Source organism: Dendropsophus ebraccatus, chromosome 2 (assembly GCF_027789765.1).
Source record: "Dendropsophus ebraccatus isolate aDenEbr1 chromosome 2, aDenEbr1.pat, whole genome shotgun sequence".
NCBI lineage: Eukaryota > Metazoa > Chordata > Amphibia > Anura > Hylidae > Dendropsophus > Dendropsophus ebraccatus.
Window position 1 is genome coordinate 180,484,935 of NC_091455.1, and position 20,101 is coordinate 180,505,035.

Genomic DNA, 20,101 nt, shown 5'->3' on the forward strand with positions numbered 1-20,101 from the left:
GGGATGCACTCACCTATCTGATTGCCCACATTCCACATGTCTACAGCACTGTAGTTGGACGAGTCTGTTCTCATGCCATCGGGATATACTCTGGTCAGCTGCCTGGAATTATGGCGAATAAAACGGTTTCCTACATTGGAAAGAGAACCACAATACACAAGATTAGAAGCCTCTACAGTAACATCCCCAGACACATACCTGCTAACAATCTGCAACCAGGGGATAACCGGAAGCTATTGGTAGGTTACTATAATATAAAGGCACTCAAGCACTACACACCAAATAAGACCACACCAACATGCACTAGGCTGGGAAAGGTGGGTAGTATTATTTTACTATGTACTAGCCATTGTTTACTATATACCAGCTAATAGAAAGAACAATGACAGCAAAATGCACAAGTACATTGATTCTAGGCTTCTATTAAATAGCATGACATTGCAAATGGGTGCCGCTCTTGTATATCCCTCTTTTTAACAGAGACTAGTACAAGTCTTAACCCCCATGAGGGAAGGGCTACATAAATGATTGTTGGATCACGCTCTCTGCCCTTTCATTATTTGTCAATACACTGTAGCTGCAGTGGTACTCTGTGCTATTATTTTAAATGTAGGTGTAGCGTATTTGGCCCTTTGCTTTCATCGTTTGCTAGCCGCACATCCCCAATTATACAGGGAGATGTGTGGCCACGAACAATCGTTTTCTAGCCAGTCACCTTATTTGGCCAATAATCATCAGATACTAGGGCCCTAACCCACTATTGGCTCCATGGAGGCGATTCAAGGCATTCATACCATGCAAACATGCACTCAGTATTTCCCCAGTCTCACCGGACTCGTTGGCCAGCTTCAGAGCCTTGCTCTCAGTGAGGGAAGACATCTCGTAGAAAGACTGATGCTCTAATGCGTGTTCAAAGCCACGGAAGTGCACGCTCTTACAGTAGATCACTGTATCGGACAGTTCCTTGGCAAGCTTCAGTGTTGCACCCTAAAATATAAGTTAGGTCAAATATATATTATAAACCCCTTTTTTTAAAAAAAAAGTTTACACAACATAAAAGTTTAAAGAAAAAAAGTCAGATTCTAACTTTATTTCAAGACTGCAGTACTTACTGCCTTTTTCTTGGCATGGACAGTGGTCTTCACAGCATCATCCTCCATTTCTGCAGCTTCATCCTCATCAGACACATCATCAGCCTCAGTGCTACTGTTCTCAGTTTCCTTCATGCTGTCTTCCAGTGAGTTGAGCTTTTTTCCTTTCACTAGGATTTTTCCTTTTAATTGCTGAAAAAAAAATATTAAAAAGGGAAAAGTTTAAAGCAAGGAAGCTCCCATATATAGTGGATCATTACTTGCTTTCTATTTTCCTTTTCAGCTACATTTGATTTGCTAGCAATTGTGAGATCAGTCAGGTCTAACCTCTGGAGATGGAAATTCCTTTATTTTTCCTTCTACTGGCATAGTCAGAAGCATATCCCCAAGTATGTTCTTCAGGTGCTTGGCCATAGTCTTCTGTTGATCCAGGGTGCAGTGATTTTCCAAAGAAATGATCACCGGGTAAGGTGTAGTCTTAAGGAAGGAATATACAGCTAGTCAGTGGATGTAGGATGTATATGCTAAAAATGCTGAGAAGAGTTGTCAAAGATGACCTACAAGCATACTTTTGCATCCATTTGTCTATATAGTTTCTCTTATTTTGATGGCAAGAAATTATTATTACGTCATATCTGATGGAACAGCCAAAGGAGGCTTTGAACAGACCCTTCGAGTGCAGTGTGAACTAAGCCTTAGAGCCCTATTACACGGTGCGATAATCTGCCGAATCAGGCCGATTTGGCAGATCATCTCTCTGTGTAATAAAGACAGCGATCATCGGCTGATCGTGTCTTTATGTCTTGACCTAAAACCATCGGCCGTGCTATGTGTGATAGCAACACGTGGCCAACAGCTGAAAACTGTGTAAAATAAAATAAAAAAATTATACATACCTCTCAGCGCTCCCTCATGTCCTCCTAGCTTTGCCTGGCTCCCGGCAGTGTCTGAAGTGCCAGGCCGCTGAGGCCGTAATTGGCTGAGCCAACAGACTTGGGAGCGGGCCTAGCAGGACATCAGGGAGCATGGACAGGTATGTATGACTTCACTTATTAGGCAAGGGGTGCACGGACATTGCTAATAATTATACACACACAGCCCTTGCTGCACGATTATCGAGCAATATCAGTACTATTTTGGCAAGGATTACATGGTGATATATATTGGCTGCTGGTGGTTTCTCTACTGCAGCATATAAATAATGTGATCCTGCAGTGTCCCATATGCCCTCTGAGCCTCTCACAGTGCAAAATGAGCCCATTAAGTATACCAAAAAGTCCAGAAGCAACAATAAGTACAATAAAGGAACTTGACAAAAACACGTAACATATTTTTTCTCATGGCCAAAACAAAATGACAACATTAATAGATGTCTTTACGAGTCTCTTGAGGAGAGTTTCTGAGTGGCGATATTCCAAAACAATGATGAGGCATACTTCATGGGAATCTTTTCTAAAACTTTTAATGTGAAAACATCACAATATTAAAAGGACAACTCCCGCGCTAAGGAAAAAAAAACAAAACCAATCAGAAACATCCCTCATCCCTTATCATCCCTCCTGAGCTGTCACTGTTTGAATTTCCCACCATCTTTGTACCTTCTGATCTCTAGTCTTGTTCTTCATTTCTTCCTTGCTCCCTGGTTTCAGCTTCCCATGATGCACTTTGGCTGCTGTGACAAGCCAGCCCCCTGCTGTGACACAGCAAGTGCCTGCCCCTCCATTCACTACAACTCCCATCATACACTAAACATGACCCCCTCTCTCGCTCTCTTCAGTCAGGCTGCTATATACACACACTGAAGCTGCACACACATACTTTCACCTCACTGTAGTGTACATTCTGCAGGGGCAGCAGGGGAGAGATAAGACTGGGTCTGTGTAGCTGACATGCCGGGAGTGAGGAGAAAGATAAGCAAGTGACATCACTCACTCACTGAGTCCACTCGCAGCAGGAGGGAGTATGGGGGAGGGGGTCCTGTAGCTGGTTATGTGCCGGGTGTCAGTCACAAGTCATTATTGAGTTGCAGAATGACAGATGGCTTACAGTTGCTCAGCCAATGGGAGATGAGCAAACTGAGTCACCTGACCAGGCAGGGGAGGGGGAGGCTGGTGTAACAGGACCTAGCCCCGCCCTCCTGCTGATGACTCATCGTCACTAGAAGGAGCTGATAGAGGAGCCTGGTGACGACAGTAATTAGGTATGAAGGAGTTTCTTACACTTCCTGGTGGGGGGGGAAGAGGGGGGAAAAGACAGGGAAGGAGGACAGACAGGTGATTGAAGTATATTACAGTGTTATATAACTTTGTAATGTTCTTCAATTACTGGAAAAAAGTTTTTCATGGGAGTTGTCCTTTAAGCACAAGGGTCTAGTGCCATTCTGAGACTCACTTACTTTAAAGGCATAGTTCTTTATGGTTTTTATGACATCTTTGAAGAGGATCTTGGAAGTGAGCGTGTAGCCATGATAAATTACCGGTTCTCCATTAGGCCCATCCCAGCAATCCAGCTCGACACAGCGGCAGCCCTTAATAAGAGCCCTGCATGGGAAATATAACGGCTAAATCAATGTATACATCATAAGAGACATGTAGTGATATTCTGTATATGTTGCAGTGAAATGATAGAATCCAGGGATCCAAATCATTTCCCTAGGGATTTGATCAAATGCCTGACCCCTTTCAGGGAAATGACGGAACAATTGTGGAATCGCCTGGCTCTACGTTTGGCAGCAGAGGCGGATGGGGAGCAGAGTGACACGCCTCCCCGACAGGCATATGGCGGTGGGGGGGGGGGGCGGACGGGAACTGCCGGCAGAGGCGGATGGGGGGAGCAGAGCAACCCACCTCCCCGGTAGGCATAGGGCGGCGGGGGCAGACAAGAAGCAGAGCAGTACACCTCCCAGCAGGCACACAGCATTGGGGCGGACTGCGACAGGGGCAGACGGGGAGCGGAGTGGGCAGACCGGGAGGCGCATAGCAGGGGAAAAGAGCTGGACGGGTAGTTCATTCCATCATTTCCCTGAAAGGGGTCAGTGATTTGATTAATTCCCTAGGGAAATGATGAACCCAGGATTTGATCAAATCCCTTAGTGATTAGATCAAATCCCTGATTCTTTCATTTCACTGCAACATATACACATGGATCAGCCTAATGTGCTGCCAACACACCATGTCCTATCACATCTATTATGATGAAACCATTCACTTTAATAAACATATTAGAGAACATTAGCGAGAAACTCCCGAACATAAAACTTTAGCTGTCAGAATGTACTAATAATATTGCGAACCATCACCTATAGTTATAGGGCAGGCATGTCCAAACTTTTTTCGAAGAGTGCCAAATTTGATGAAGTGAACATGTGCGAGGGCCGACCATTTTACATGCTACATGCTATATGCTTTATAACACAGGCAGATAATAGCAAGCTGGATACCTGGGGGGCCGTAAAAGTTCGGAACGCGGGCCGCAAATGGCCCTCCGGCCGGACTTTGGACATGCCTGTTATAGGGCAACCTGCAGCCTAGAGACCGTCAGCAGATGATGTAATATACAGGGACTGGATGGGGTTACCGTATATAAGCTTCAGTGCTGCTTGGACCCCTCAGCTGGTCTTCCATCAAGTAAGTGTTATGTGAGGAGGAGATGAAGTAGTGACACAGCGGCTGCTTCATGTCCTGGTAAACTTGATTGTGGGCTGGATTAAACACGTTGCCGTTGTCAGACAACAGATAGATGAGGAAGCCATCTTTAGTCAAGGAAAATTGCTTTTTACCTGCAATGAACAAAATAAATATATAATTATGATTTACTTAAAGGGAATCTCTCAAATAAATATTCTTTTTAGAGTCCGGCATAAGAATACATTATTTTTTTCTAATCTGTTTCTGTTTTCAGACTGTAGTGGATTTTGTTTATTACGGGGGCAGCCATATTGCATGATCTCTTTGCACAACATTTAAACCTATGTCCAAGGAAAAGCATAAGAAACAAAAAAAACAAAACAAAAGGGAAACCCATTGACTTCTACAGGGGGAGTTTTCTAGGTATGTTGTGTGCCCTGTGCTGTGACTCATTGATTTCTATAGGAGAGCTTTCTAGACATGCTGACCTGTGCAGGGAGGGGGAGAAAGTGAGCTGTGCCCATTACCTATAGCAAATAGCCAGATTCCATCTTATTTATATACTTTATATCTTATTCATATACTTTGACTGTAATAAAGGAGGAGATTGCTGAATAGTTTTCTTTATAGAGCAGGAAGTTTATTATTAGGCTTAGTGGTCAGAATAAAAACTGCAGAATGCCAGGGTAATCAAAATAAGAACTTTTGACGTCATACGCTTTGATCGGTGGGGATCTCACTGTTAAAACCCCAACTGATCAGGAGGCTCAAGAGAAGAGGGTTAAGAGAAGCACACAATGGTGCATCCCCCCCCCCCCAGCTCCTCAGTGATCTCAGTCTAGGCAGCTCCATTATATTGCACAGTCTATTTCATGAAGCGATATCCTCCCGATTGGGCAGATAATCTCCCCCGGAAAAAGAAGACCTGTATAATGGAGCTGCCTATAAAGAGATCACTGAGAGCCGAGAAGTGAAATGCGCCAGTGTTCTCTTGGCTCCTCGTCTTGATTGGTGGGGACTCTTAAAACATCACTATGGAGAAGATTTAAAAACCTGATAGAAAGCATCACAGGTTATGCAGCAATGACAACCAGCCTACCTTCTTCACTTGGTTCATACTTGTCTATCAATGCCTTTGCCTGGTCTATGGTCCTTTCCTGTTGCTCAGTCTGCAGGAACTTGTGGAAGTTACTTGCAGACATGAAATCATCACTGTCCTTATATGTAGAAAATATAACATCTATCTCTTCCCGTGTTGTCAGGATCTTGTAAAACTCTTCTATTTCTTCATCCTCCAGGGACCCAGTCTTTGATTTGTCACATTGCTGTAAATAAACAAACCACATTTTAGTTTTGAAAAAGATTTAAATATTTTAGACTTAAAAACAAAATATTTATCATAGAAAAGTTCAAGGGTCGTCTTACACTTCAACAAGCTTTACCAAATATTCCATAGCTTTCCAAAGACAAGTACTTACAGACAACCAATGTAGATGTGACCGCAAATCTTCACAGTTATACAAAAAAGCTACAGTATACCCAAACAAGTAGTACAATTACACCACCATAGAAATCACTTTAAATAGCAGTAAGATTGTTGTAGTTGTATTGTCAAGAATGTAAGGCTGGGTTCACACTGTGTTTTTGCAATCCGTTTTTTTCATCTGTTTTTTTGCAAAAAACGGATGAAAAACTGATGAAAAAAACGATGCATTTGTGTGCATCCGTTTTGATCAGTTTTTCCATCAACTTGCATTGTAAAAAAAAAATAAAAAAAAAAAGGATCAAAACGAATCAGTTTTTTTTAACGGACACAAAAATAGCGTCAGCCAAAAAAAAAAACGGATCCGTTTTTTTTACAATGGAAGTCAATGGAAAAATGGATCAAAATGGATGCACGGTTTGTGTGATCTGGAAACGGACAGCACTAATATATGCAAGTCTGTGCTGTCAGTTTCCCTTTGCTTTCGGTCGCACATCTCTTGTTTACATTACAAATTTTAAAGCAGCATAAAAAAATACGATCAGCCGAGGATGAGGAGTTTCCCGCTCCTCAGCTGATCTTTGCCACTTTCACATCGGACGATTATCGGCCACAGGAGTGCTTCTAGCAATGCTCCTGGCCAATAATCAGTCTGCGTAGATAGCCCTTAAAGTGATATTGTCGCCCCCCTTACTCTATGTGTGGTTCTCCGCACCATCCACAGGCTTAGATGCTGCACATTCAATATATACCTGTATAACACTTGTCTGTGTCTTCTCTCTGTTCTAAAATTGCTTCATTTTATTGGTGCACAGAGACATCTAGGCGGGGCTTCACAGCAACTCCAAGGTAGGTAGAGTGGCTAACTGTCATGAAGCCCCGCCTACATGACACTGTCCACAGATAAAATGAAGCGATTTTAGAGCAGAAAGAACACACGGACAAGTGTTACACAGGTATATATTATATGTGCAGCGTCTAAACTTGTGGATGGTGCGGAGAACCGCTCATAGAGTAAGGGGGTGACAATATCACATTACGTTTAAATACATTCAGGAGATCGTACCTGGAATATCTGCTTTGCATAGTTATCATCGGTTTCAATGTTGACTTCTTGCAGGAAGCTCTTAAGCTCTTTAAAGCTCATTTTGTTGTCCTTGTTTTTATCAGCTTTCCGTAGACATGTGTGGATCCAGCTATCATCATCATTAAGGATTATTATGGTATTAGGCTCTAGACAATAAATTAGATGTACAGAAATCCTCCTCTAGTGTCTATCTAAAAGAAGACAAGAATAAAGACGTACAGGTAACTAAATGGAGGGATTATGGGGTGGAGTAATGTGGAGGGATTTAAAGCAGAAAGATTAGAAAACGCAAGCTTCCACCCAACAAGATCCACTCAATGTTCTGGAATGTACAATATAATTAATGGACATGTAATAAGTAACTGTGGGCCATGGCGAGTTGCCACAGACTGTGTTCATGAGAGAGGACACATGACCATCCTGGTTCAGATGGGCTTGGGCAACCATAACAGTTGGTCAGGTTGGACCAGCAATTGCTCAGGTAAAGCCAGTGGAGGTGCATGGGTAATGTTAATTCTTGCACCCCCACTGGCTTTCCCAGAGCCTCTGCTAGTCCACCCTAACCAACTATTATGGTTGCCCAAGCCCATGTGAACCAGGGAGCTGCTACACAGCCTGTGTGAAAGGAAAGGCCATGGGCTGTCTATCACTTGAAACACTGCAATCAGTCATGCTTTATGGTGCTAGAAATAAGGAATTAAAGGAATTTTATTTGTCCATGTCCATATGGGCAGATTAATAGTGAAAAGAAAATTGCACCACCTAAGCAGCACATTGTGATGTTTGCAGGAAAACAAATCCTCATCACTTAGCTTTGTCTATACAAGGGATCTGGAACTCTGGTGGTTAGAATGCAATTGTTTTGATACAATCTATCATAGAATTGGCATAGACCGTTAAACCTCTGTAAGGTCACAACCTCAAAATGACACCAGAGGCCTCTTGATGTAACTGAGTGCTACTTGTACTGAAACACTTCACATTTCTCTACAGCCAGGTAGTACACTGCAGTAAACCAAAAGTCAACGAAAGGTTGTGCTGGTCTGCCCGGCACCACTTCACAACATGCCAACCTGTAATTACAAGAGCTGGGCAGCAGGAGACGGTTTTCATCCATATTTTTATCCTAGGCCCACGCCCTGTGCTTACTGCTCCCTGTAATTAAGGAGATACGTGAACCATAAAACATGGCTGATAGCAGTTTACATAATAAGACCACAAAATATAGAAGCATAGACAAATTTATACATAGACAAATATGGAACCTGCTGTCAGAATTAGAAATAATTACATTGTCATTATTCCACAAATAGAAAGTTTTAGGGGGAAAAAAAAAAACTAAAGGCCCCAGTTTCTCTGATGCCCCCACACTAGATTTGCTGCATTATTAAGACACTGTTCATGTAATGCTGCAACCACTCTCCTCAGTGGTCTCTGCTTACATGTATGACATGTGACTACTGACGCCAATGAAAGTGGCACTCCAGGGGAAGAAAAAAACAAATCCACCAGAATGTTTTGTAAATTACTTCTAGTTACAAAAAAAAGCCTTTATAGTATTTATCAGCTGCTGTATGTCCTGCAGGAAGTGCTGTATTCTTTCCAGTCTGACACAGTGCTCTCTGCTGCCACCTCTGTCCATGTCAGGAACTGTCCAGAGCAGGAGAGGTTTTCTATGGATATTTGCTACTACTCTGGGGTGGCTGCAAAGAGCACTCTGTCAGACTGGTAAGACTACAGCACTTCCTGCAGGACATACAGCAGCTGATAAGTACTGAAAGGCCAGAGTTAAATAGAAGGATTTACAAATCTTTATAACATTCTGATTCCAGTTGATCTGACAAATAAATCTTATCTTTCAGGAATACCCCTTAAAATCTAATAACAATTAGAAATACATTCATTGTTTTTTTATTAGAAGCAGTCCACAGACACTGTGTAAAGGATACTGTTGCAGCTTCTGCTTCTGGCTCATGGCCCGAGAGTTACTCATAATCTTGTTTAATCCTTCAGTCCAGCGAGCAGCTTCTTCATTAGAGCTAGCGATTAGGTCGAGGTTCTTACGTTGACCCTTAAAGACAATGGAGAAACACCGGTCGCTTGGGACATCCTGGGCAAACCGCTTCATCCCCTCTGTTTCATGACCTGGGCGCACATCTTCAATGTCATCAATGCTGACTGACCGAGAAAAGGGAAGACATAAATAAAAACACATGCCACAACGTCTTTTTACAATTTAAAGTGACTCTGTATGCCGCAAACCGCTTGTACCTTCAGATAGCTGCTTTTAATCCAAGATCTGTCCTGGGGTCCATTCAGCAGATGATACAGTTATTGTCCTAAAAAACAACTTTTAAACTTGCGGCCCTGTGTCTGTGCATTAGGCTTGCATCGCCTCTCTGTCCCTCCTCCCTCCCTGCAGGTTTTCTACTTTTCATCACCTGTGTGAACACAGCACATGAGATGGATCGTTAAGGCACCTATGCAGTGTTCAGACAAGTGGGGAATAGGAAAAGTTCTGCCAGAGACATTCCTAATGGTGAAGAGGGCGTGGAGGAAGGACGGAGGGGGCGGTGCAAGGTTAGGGCACAGACACTCCAAGCCACAGCGATTTGACACAGGGCTGCAAGTTTAAAAGTTGTTTTCTAGGACAATAACTGCATCACCTGCCGAACGGACCCCAGGACAGATCTTGGATTAAAAGCAGCTATCTGAAGGTACAAGTGGTTTTGGGGGAGGGGGGTGAGATTGTGGGTACAGAGTCACTTTAAAAATCAATATAAATTTTAATAGTTTTTACGGCAATGAGAGTTCCTAGAAACGGTCATTTGGCCGATAATCGGCCCATGTAAAAATGTCAGCGATCAACTGAAGAGCTGGAAAATGCCGATATGAAGATCATTAACTTATTTTGTGACTCAACTATAACAGCTAAATGTCAGAATACGTATATTTGATTGCCCCAATTAACAATGACAAGATAGGCTAGTAAGTTGCATAAGTTATCGTAAGGCTTTGGCAGGAAACTACAACTGGAATGCATAATGGCATCGCAAAGTCAACCAACCCCTTCAAGCTGGCAGTGCAGCCTCACCACACCCTGAAACAGCTCACTGGAAACAGCTGATATATACTTTCGTTAAATACCGGGGGGGGGGGGGGGATATATAACATATGGAGGGGGGCTCATAATAAAAAAAACAAAAAACAAACTCATACTCATCTACCCCAACCCCCTCCAGACTTCTTTACAATGCCTCAGTTTATCACCGCCACCTCCTAGTTCCTGTCGTTTCAGCAAGAACTGCTTACTTAACCACTGACTAAGGTGGGACAATGGCTAGCTACATGGATAGTTCCTACTCAAATTGCTCATCACAGGGACCAGGAAACAGGGGTGGCAAACTGGGATCAGGACGGTGATTTGCTATACAGTGGTGCCTTGGATTACGAGCATAATTCGTTCCCGGACCCTGGTTGTAATCCAAATTCCTCTTAAACCAAAGCAAATTTTCCCATAAGAAATCACTGATATGCAGACAATTGGTTCCACATCCTAAAAATAATCATTTTTTATCCTGAATAACATGTAGAACAGATGAAACAATGAGAAACAGATGAATATGTCATATTGGTCATATTATAAGTTACTGTACAGTATAGCAATCAGTATGTGGAGTATAATGTATAGTAAGTGCATAAACCTGAAAAAAAAAAAAAAAAAACAGCAGATGGAGCTGCAGATCCCCATAACGCAGTAGCGTTGTACACTAGGCTACAATAGAGAAGCAGGGCTGCTGTCAGAGGTCTGTGTGATCACATGACAGCAATGGGGAAGGGGTGTGTTCAGCATGGACCAATCAGGAAGTGAGAATCACAGAGCTGTACAGGAGGACAGTGACAGAAACTTCTCTATACATCAATGTGAGTGGCTGAGTGTAAGTGCAGGCACATTAAAGCAGGAATGGAAAGGATGAAAAACACAAGGGCTGATAGAGACTGCAGGGAGTATGAAGGAATGAGCAGGGAAAATGTGGGCACAGTATAGCAGCACTCTCTGTGCAGGGAGAGAGGTGTTACAGCTATGAAGAGATTACCTTCACAGTCCTGTCCCCTGATGTAAGCCCCAGCCTGAAGTGGATCTGCTATGATTTGGAAGGTAAGGGAGACTTCCAAATCATAGACCATGTCCCTCCTCCACTCCCACTCCCACCCAGTACTGGGAGCTTGTAAACCAAAGCAATGCTCTTAAACCAAGTTACCATTTTGATAAACTGCAAGCTCTTTTTGCTAAACGCTCTTAATCCAAGTTACTCTTATACTGAGGTACCACTGTATTTGCTGATTTGCTCAAGTTTAGTCTGTTGGCCAGTAAGCCACCATGCACTGGATGCCACCAGCTTGCAATTTTGTGACTACTTTATTACTAAAAGTGAATGTACGATCAGGCACATTGCTGCTATTGTTTTTACCGTAATGGATCGCCACCAGCACGGAGAATTGCCGTCTGGTTGCCTTTCATTTTTCAATCACCGGCCGTCCCAGAGTGTGATGAACCCCCTCCCCTCTGTGACGCAGGTCCATTAAAATCTATGGAGCCCTGTCACAGAGGGAAGGGGATATTGCCACACTGGGGGGTGATAGGTCTGCCTCCAGTGCTCGAGGACAGGCCAGTGCTTGAGAAAAGACTGTTGCAAAGTGTGGGAACCAGACGCCAATTCAAAAAAGGACCGCACCACAGGCATTCCTGCGCTGGCACCGATCAATTAAGTTAAAAAATAGCAGGGATGTACCTGATGGTACATTCACTTTAAGCACATAATATTGTTCATTGAGAGGACGTCTTCCATTCACAGTGACATTAGAAGGGATTGTTTCCACTTGACGCAATCCAATTCCTTCCAGTATCCTCCTGCAGACACAAATAATCCTCTCAGCAGAACGTGTACGGTCTGGAGCTCGGTCTGACCCAGTACAGCCAATTTATCATTATTCTCCCGATAAGTAATATGGAAAACTCATTACATGAATAAAACTTAGTGTGGACAGTTTAGGAAAAGTGATTTTTTTAATATTAAAACAAATAAATCACTTATTCAGTTTTCCTTTTGATGTGTTTCTGGATGTATGTAATAACAGGCATAGCTCATGGAAAAGGGCTGCATGTCTTATGCAGCGTGGATGCAGACACACTCAGCTTAGCACTTCTCATTGCACATTGAAGCGATCAGTGGGGATCTTAAAGGGGTACTCCAGAGAAATACAAATGTTTTAAGAACTGGTGCCATAAAGTTATGTATATTTGCAATTTACTTCTATTAAAAAAATCTCAGGCCTTCCAGTACTTATCAGCTGCTGTATGTCCCACAAGAAGTAGTGTATTATTTCCAGTCTGACACAGTGCTCTCTGCTACCACCTCTGTCCATGGGAGCAGACACAGCAGAGAGCACCATGTCAGACGGGAAAGAATACACCACTTCTTGCAGAACATAAAGTGGTTGATAAGTACTGGAAAACTTGAGATTTTTAAATATAAGTAATTTACAAATCTGTATAACTTTTTGATACCAAATGATCTGAAAACTGATTTTCTTAAACCCCCTTAAACCCCCAGACCTTGACTGGTCAAAGCTTTTAAAGTGTCTCTATGACAGGTCAATAGTTAGTATAAATTATAGAAAAGCAGTCATCACTCCTGACATGTCTGGTTTGGTAATAGTTTTAGTTAATACTTTTGCAGGCGACAGATTCTATAGAAAATCTATGAAGATAGTGTTATACAGCGAAGAGACAGACACGCTCAGGTGATAGCTTCTTCCTGTATCTGTGGTTTTGGCAAGTGTTCAATCTTCGTCTTTTCCATAGAAAAAACATGTACAGTCAGCAAAACACAGATCAACACTGAACCGGATGGAGACAGCTTTTGTGCAGTTTTTTAAAAGTGTATAGGCGGGTTTACTAATACATCTCCCAAATGGCAAAAATATGTGACTGTGGCTAAAGTAATTTTCAATACAGCTGTGAATCTAGTGTTTTTTCTATACAATTTGATCAAACTTTCATACTGAAACTATTGGGTGATCTGTCTACTAGGCTTTGCTCCTACCAAACCAAAATCCTGCTCCAAACTGAAGAGGGGCAACACCCGAAACAGCTGTCTGTGGATGCATACCTGGCTTTGCTAATTCCCTGGTCATATGATCTGACTCGTAACGGAGTTGAATATTGACTGAAAGGGCCACTTCCTTACAGGAGCCACCCTTTTGCTAGGTCCTTCCCAGGAGGGATATCTGGCTACTCCCGTGTATTGAGACTCATAACTGAGGCTCCGCGGATATTTTTGCATAATCAAATAAATAATTAAAAGATGGGTGGTTCCTGTGCTCAGTGTTGCCCCCTGCTGTGGAGAAAAAAAAAAAAAAAAAAGACTAAAAGGATACGATCATAGAGCTGAAAGGGTACACTTTGCTTACTTAATCCTATGTACTTTCTGGTATCGGCTCTTATGCAGCGGCACATTTCCAGCCAACATAGAAAAAATTTTTCACATGCCATAGATGATTCCATTTCTTTTTCCCATACAAAAGAACTAAAGAACAAGGTGGAGCGAGTGAAAGTGCCATTGTAAATACAGATGTTTCGCGAGGAACAACAGATCAGGAGCTACAATGTCCTATGGGTCATCCTGATTATAAAGTCACATCAAGCAGAAAGCTCAGTGTGTGCTGAATCTGGCTCCAGGCCTGCATGTCAATTGCATCTGCTAGCCAACTGAGCGGGAGGGAAACACAAGGACGGATATCAGCGAAATACAAAGTCCAGTCATAAAAGGGGAAAAACTCACTGCAAACATTGGAAGCAGATACCTTTGATTTCTCTAGTGAATAGAGAACACACCCAGCCACTTCTGTGATACTGAGAACGTACAACAATGATTGATACTCAGATTACTGCAATTCTCTTTAGGGACATTTATAATTTTTTGTGAACTCTACGTACCCGAGAAAGGATCACAATATGCACCCAATACTATTTTAGTGCCATAAAAGATGCCAGGGCCAAAAGTAGGCCGTTTTCACACTTCACTTAAAGGGGTTTTCCCAACTCCAATAAGGATCCCCTATCAGCAGGACAAGGGATAACAAGCTGACCCTAGAAGTTGCTCCACTGACTAGTTTGTAATCGCTGAACTCTTCAAGTTGGGAATACTACTTTAAAGGTCCCCATACACATTAGACTTTTGATGACGAATCCTCAGCTTGTGGTGGATTTGGCCATCAATCTAAGGTGTATGGGGCTTTACTGAACAACCTTTGACAGATTATGTCGGTGGTGATAAAGGTTGGGTGTGATGGCAAATCATGGTCGACCCCTTTGTTCAGGGAGAGATAAGCCATAGCCAGAGTGCTCTCACTGCAGTTTACCACTCCTTATAGAGAACACCGGAACACTCAGCTGTGCCAAACATTCCCATGTGTAGAAAGGACAGAGAGGAGACAAAGACCAAACCACATTTAAAGTGACCCCTTACATTTGTAGTTGCCGACTGATCCACAGAGATACAGAAACAGTGTAGCTCAAGGCGCAACCCATGGAGTAAGGTGACATTGTATCTGCCGCTGCAACCAACGGGTCCCCAGATAAAGCGTCTTAATAATTAAGTATATAATTACAACAATGGGAGGCAAACTATAAAGTGACTAAATGGAGATATATCCAAATTGGAGTGCGAGACAAATGTGGAATGTCATAACAAGGGAATGTAATAATCCGGCTGTAATACTAACTGACTTTTATGTTTATTCTCCTTCCTAAGGAGGACTCTCAGCAGGGTGTCAGAGATGCAGGCCGTACGCCAACATGTAAATGTGCGGCTAACCTTCATGCTTTCAGACAATTGGGACATTTGCATGGAGCAGATTACAACATGGCTTCAATCCAAGAATGTTATGGATCCTGGTCTGTTACCTCAGTCAGTGACACAGATGTATATTCATAGAAAACCTGATGCAGCCCCGCAATAGAATTGTGCACAGTCTTATTGGTATAGTTAAGGCCTTACAAAGAGGCGAGCACGACAGGTAAATAGGAACATCAAACATACCCTTTGTATGGGGATTTCACATCGGTTTCAATTACTTGTGGTTTAAAAATAAAAATGCTGCCAGGAATATATAAATAGTTACTGAGAATTACTGATGGTCCCAATACCCATAATGACTCTCACAATGATAAAATCTTATATAGTTGTATAGACTGAATTTAGAGGTGGTGGGGGGATCTGACCCAATGTTCCTATACAAGTGCTCCATCATGCATAGGCAATTTATGCCCATATCATATCCATGGATTACTGCATGTACTTCTCAATTCTGAACCCTATTATGTTAATCAGAGGACAGATTCGTTTCAGGTAGCATGGATGTTGCATGTAATACTTCAATTTCCCTGTGGAGGCACTGCAGGTAAACTGAGCACTGGGTATTCTTACAGAGTACAGCTGATCACTGGGCATTCTAGAAGAAAAGCACATACAGTCATTTACAGACGGCAAGATTAGTCAAAGCAGACAACCTTAGTTAGGCTTAGTGGTCAGTATCAAAACTGCAATATTTTAGGATTATTTCATAATAGACCTAGTAAAAAATGGAAAAAGTTATAGTATAAAATAATAATAAAAGTAATTTTCAATTGTTCTTTTTATCTACATCTGTTTATTCCCAGTAGCATACAACTAGACCACATGTTCTTAGGAATACAGTGGCTTTATCTAAAATAATATATACAGCAGTGTAAACTTACTATACAAAGACGTCCGAGGCCACAAGTGTTTATAGTGGTAATGTAACCGGAGTGCTGTCGGAATGCACAGCAGGGGCATGGTACTGATGAAGCAAGTATAACTTTTCTCTTACCACACAATCCCTACATCAAAAGCCGCGGCTTGGCGCTGCCAGAAGCTAAACACAACTTTCAGACACCTTTGATGTTGGGCTGATGCTGCACACCACCTTCAATGTTGCTTGTAGATGGAAAGGACAAAAATATTCCCCAACCTGATTTTGGGCAACTCCTAATGTCCCCTCCCCCCCAATATTATCACGGAATAACTATGGTTATAGATTATATATTACAGACTGTAACAAACCTCCAGCTCTGGCAAGTTTGATCAACAGAAAACAATACATCCGGCATGGCTTCACCTTGGTGTATCTGCATACCTTGACCATAGCGTACTTTATATTTTAGGTTGTGTTCACATATAAAAATGTTCTGTCTGCCTATAGTAGGATTAGTTTACGATTTTAGTATACATTTATTTATTGTTGCAGTCAATCTATAAACACTATAGTAGTGAGCTCCCTCTAGTGGTGGCTGAAGGTGGGCAGAAACTCATTTATTATGTCTGTACAGATGGTTTGAAGCTCTGTAGCAGAATACAGCTCTTATATATGTTATAATTACCAATGAATTCAGATTGGGAAAAGGTGCTTGAGGGTGGACACAGACTAGAGTGCGGGAAACTCGAAGCGATAACTCCTGACTTACACGCGAATAACACAGGAGCTCTCGCACAGGAAACACTGGAGCTCCAGTCTCCATGTATGTGTATAATGCAGCAGATGATATGTGTAAATGTGGATGAGGCAACACCATTCACCCCATATTCTATGACAGGTGAGGTTAAGCGCACACATAGTGGAGAACACCTGCCGGCAATGTCAATGAATAGATGCTGTCATACACACAGCAGAGATGGGCTGGGGAGGACATCTGCTCACAATAATATCCTCTGGCTTTTTCTATGTAAGAGTTAACAATGGGTGAAATAATACAAATATCTTATTGGTAACCACCTAGCCTTTCATTAATATCAGTTTTATCCTATATACACTATATATCAAATATGCTGAGAAATGTAATACCATACCACTCAAATTTGAGGTGTTTTCCAGGACTTTCTCACTAATGACCATCTGTATCTGAAGGTGGAGGTTAGACAACCAGCATCCTTGTTGATCAGATATTTGCCATAGTTGCTGAACCCACAAAATACAAAGAACAGAGTGAGAAGACGACCGCTCCATACGTTGCGTTAAATGGGTTACAGCAACTCAGCTCCTATTGAAATGAACGGCCAATGAGCTGCAATAACCCAGCACAACCCCTACACAACATACAGAGCTGCTTGTCTTTGGCTATTTTTACTGTACAAGTGGGTGTCATGGCAAACAGCTGAGAAGAGGGGGTGCCAGGTGTCAGACCCCCCCCCCTTTCAAATACTTATGGCCTATGAAGTGGATAGGCCATCAATGGAAAAGTCATGGAAAAACCCTTCAAAATTGTTTAGATTTATTCTATAAAGGAAACATATCTGAACCAAAATAGAAAGCCTTTAACATATAAAGAGACATCTAAGAATATCAGCTTGTAAAGTAACCATCTGGGTTATCGGCATCAATTATTGAAAGAACAGGGCAGGTTAGTAAGTTGTGATATATAACAATACCAGGAAACCTGGACTATCAAAGAGCTGTCAGCCAGGGTAGTGTTTGTATACCATCTGCAGATATCTATGTCTCGCTATGAAAAACACAACCTTTAAAGTGTGAGAAACTGCTCCTACTTTTGTGACACCCTCAGATAACATGAAATACCCAGGAAAACATATATGACTGTGAGCAAACAGTGGTAAAAACCAGCCGGGTCACACTCTGTAATGGACAATGATGAGTTTTCTTACTCCCACAGATCATAAGTTAGTTATAGCTGGTTATGATGGGCCCCATTATAAGTGAAAGGGGACCCACATGTCAAAAGTTTTACAAACAAAAGGTACAAAATCACAGTTATACATAGGGAGTGCTACCTAATGTATACATCCGTCATATGCCACTATATAGCCATTCAAAACAATAAATAAATAAATAAATAAATAAATAAATAAATAAATAAATAAATAAAAGCATAGCCTGAAGGAGGCCAAAAGAACACTCTTGTTGCCTTCTTAAAGAAAATAGGGGACCTATGGCCATGTTCAGCCTAAAGGGCCTTTTACAATTGACAAAGATTAGGCAAGAAGCGGGAATACGCTTGATCCTTGGCAGATCACATCTTTTGGGGAGGCTTCAAAATTTATTGTTATCAGCTGAATATCCTGTGTAAACAAGAGATGTACATCCGATAAAAGGGAAACTGACAGCACAGATATACATATATCCGTGCTGTCAGTTTCTAGATCATAAGCAGTACTACAGTATACTTACCAGCCATGCTGCTTGTGATCTGGCACTCCATTCTCCCGTCCTCGACCACTGCTATATCTTTAGTCTGCTGCCTTCTCCGGCTGTCAACCATTCCGGAGGAGGCGGTGGCCTGAAGATACAGCTGAAGGCCGAAGTACTGGAGAACCCAGGTGCCGGATTACAAGTAACATGGTAAGTATACACTGCTAGTGATCTGGAAACTGACAGCACAGATATATACACATTTATCGTATCTATGCTGTCTTTCTAGCAACTCTCCTGGACGATAATCGCCCTTTGTAAAAGACCCTAAAAGGGGTACTCCAGCTTAAAGCTTTTTCCCAGTAATTGAAACACATTACAAAGTTATATAACTTTGTAATATGCTTCAATCACCTATCTGCCCCCCTTCCCTATCTTTCCCCCCCTCAACCACCCACCAGGAAGTGAAGTAAACTCATTCTTACCTAATGACTGTTAACCCCAGGCTGCTCTGTCGCAGCCATTTTGTGACATTGACATCATCAAGGGGGAAGCTGGTCTAAGCTCTGTTAGGCCAGCTTCCCTTTGTCAGATCACACAGGTTGCTCAGCTCTGATTAGCTGAACAAGATGTAAGCCATCTAACAGTTTTACAGACATCACAGGAGACAAAGTGCATCATGGGAAAGTCCAAACCAGGAAGTAAAGAAAAAATTAAGCCACCAACTGGAGCTTCAGGGACCTGCAAACAGTGGGAAATTCAAACAGAGACAGAGTCAGGAGGGATGGTAAATGTAAAAACTATGTTTATGATTGAGTTTTTTTTTTATTTTTTTTATCAGTACCGGAGTACCCCTTTAAGGGATTGGAAGCATTCCTTGTGCAATATCTGCACCAAATGTGGAGCTTTATACGGGTGGGATAGAGACTGTGAAGGTGTTGTTAATACCTGCACCACAAGGACTGTGCAAAATAACCCCAGCAGACAAAACAAATAAGAACCAACACGTGTGCAAAGAGAAAAATATTGATCGCAAAAAGCAACGAGGCTTCATGTGACTTAAACTTCAGCGGTTCTGCAGGGGATTTTCTACACTTATTCTCAATTGAAATTACTAAACAAACTGCTAAATAACGTCTTTTCCGACATATATATATATATATATATATATATATATATATATCCATATCCCTACCTTTTGGTGTCAAGGGTTGCTGAGGTGGCCGGACAGGTTCCAACCATTATTTTATATCACGCAAAGTTATTTATTTTCCTTGTTTAACCCCTTAACGACATCGGGCGTAAACTTACGCCCTCGCGCCCTGGTACTTGGCGCATCAGGGCGTAAATTTACGCCCGATGTTTCCCCGATCGCTGCGTGTTCACACACAGCGGTCGGGGAAGATGGCCTGCTATAAATCATAGCAGGCCATCTTAGCTTCACGGCACGGGGGGTGGTTAACACCCCCCGTGCTTACGATCGCCGCTATAGGCTGATCAATTCAGATCAGCCAATAGCGGCGATCGGAACCTTTCCGGGTCATCGGCGACCCGATGACCCGGAAAAAAATGGCGGTCGGTGCTG

At 42.3% G+C, this 20,101-nt stretch overlaps 1 protein-coding gene across 3 annotated transcripts in view; it reads right to left on the reverse strand.

The window, feature by feature from the left end:
• The window catches only part of PLCD1 (phospholipase C delta 1), an 89,702-nt gene that overhangs the window by 13,005 nt on the left and 56,596 nt on the right, over positions 1-20,101 (reverse strand). For all 3 annotated transcript variants that reach the window (XM_069958825.1, XM_069958824.1, XM_069958823.1), the window contains exons 3-11: positions 9,237-9,465; positions 7,267-7,396; positions 5,817-6,042; positions 4,668-4,869; positions 3,487-3,631; positions 1,419-1,568; positions 1,113-1,283; positions 831-987; positions 14-130 (exon numbers count right to left, since the gene is read on the reverse strand). In XM_069958825.1, the coding sequence (XP_069814926.1) occupies positions 14-130; positions 831-987; positions 1,113-1,283; positions 1,419-1,568; positions 3,487-3,631; positions 4,668-4,869; positions 5,817-6,042; positions 7,267-7,396; positions 9,237-9,465 (1,527 nt within the window). The remainder of the gene's footprint in view (positions 1-13; positions 131-830; positions 988-1,112; positions 1,284-1,418; positions 1,569-3,486; positions 3,632-4,667; positions 4,870-5,816; positions 6,043-7,266; positions 7,397-9,236; positions 9,466-20,101) is intronic.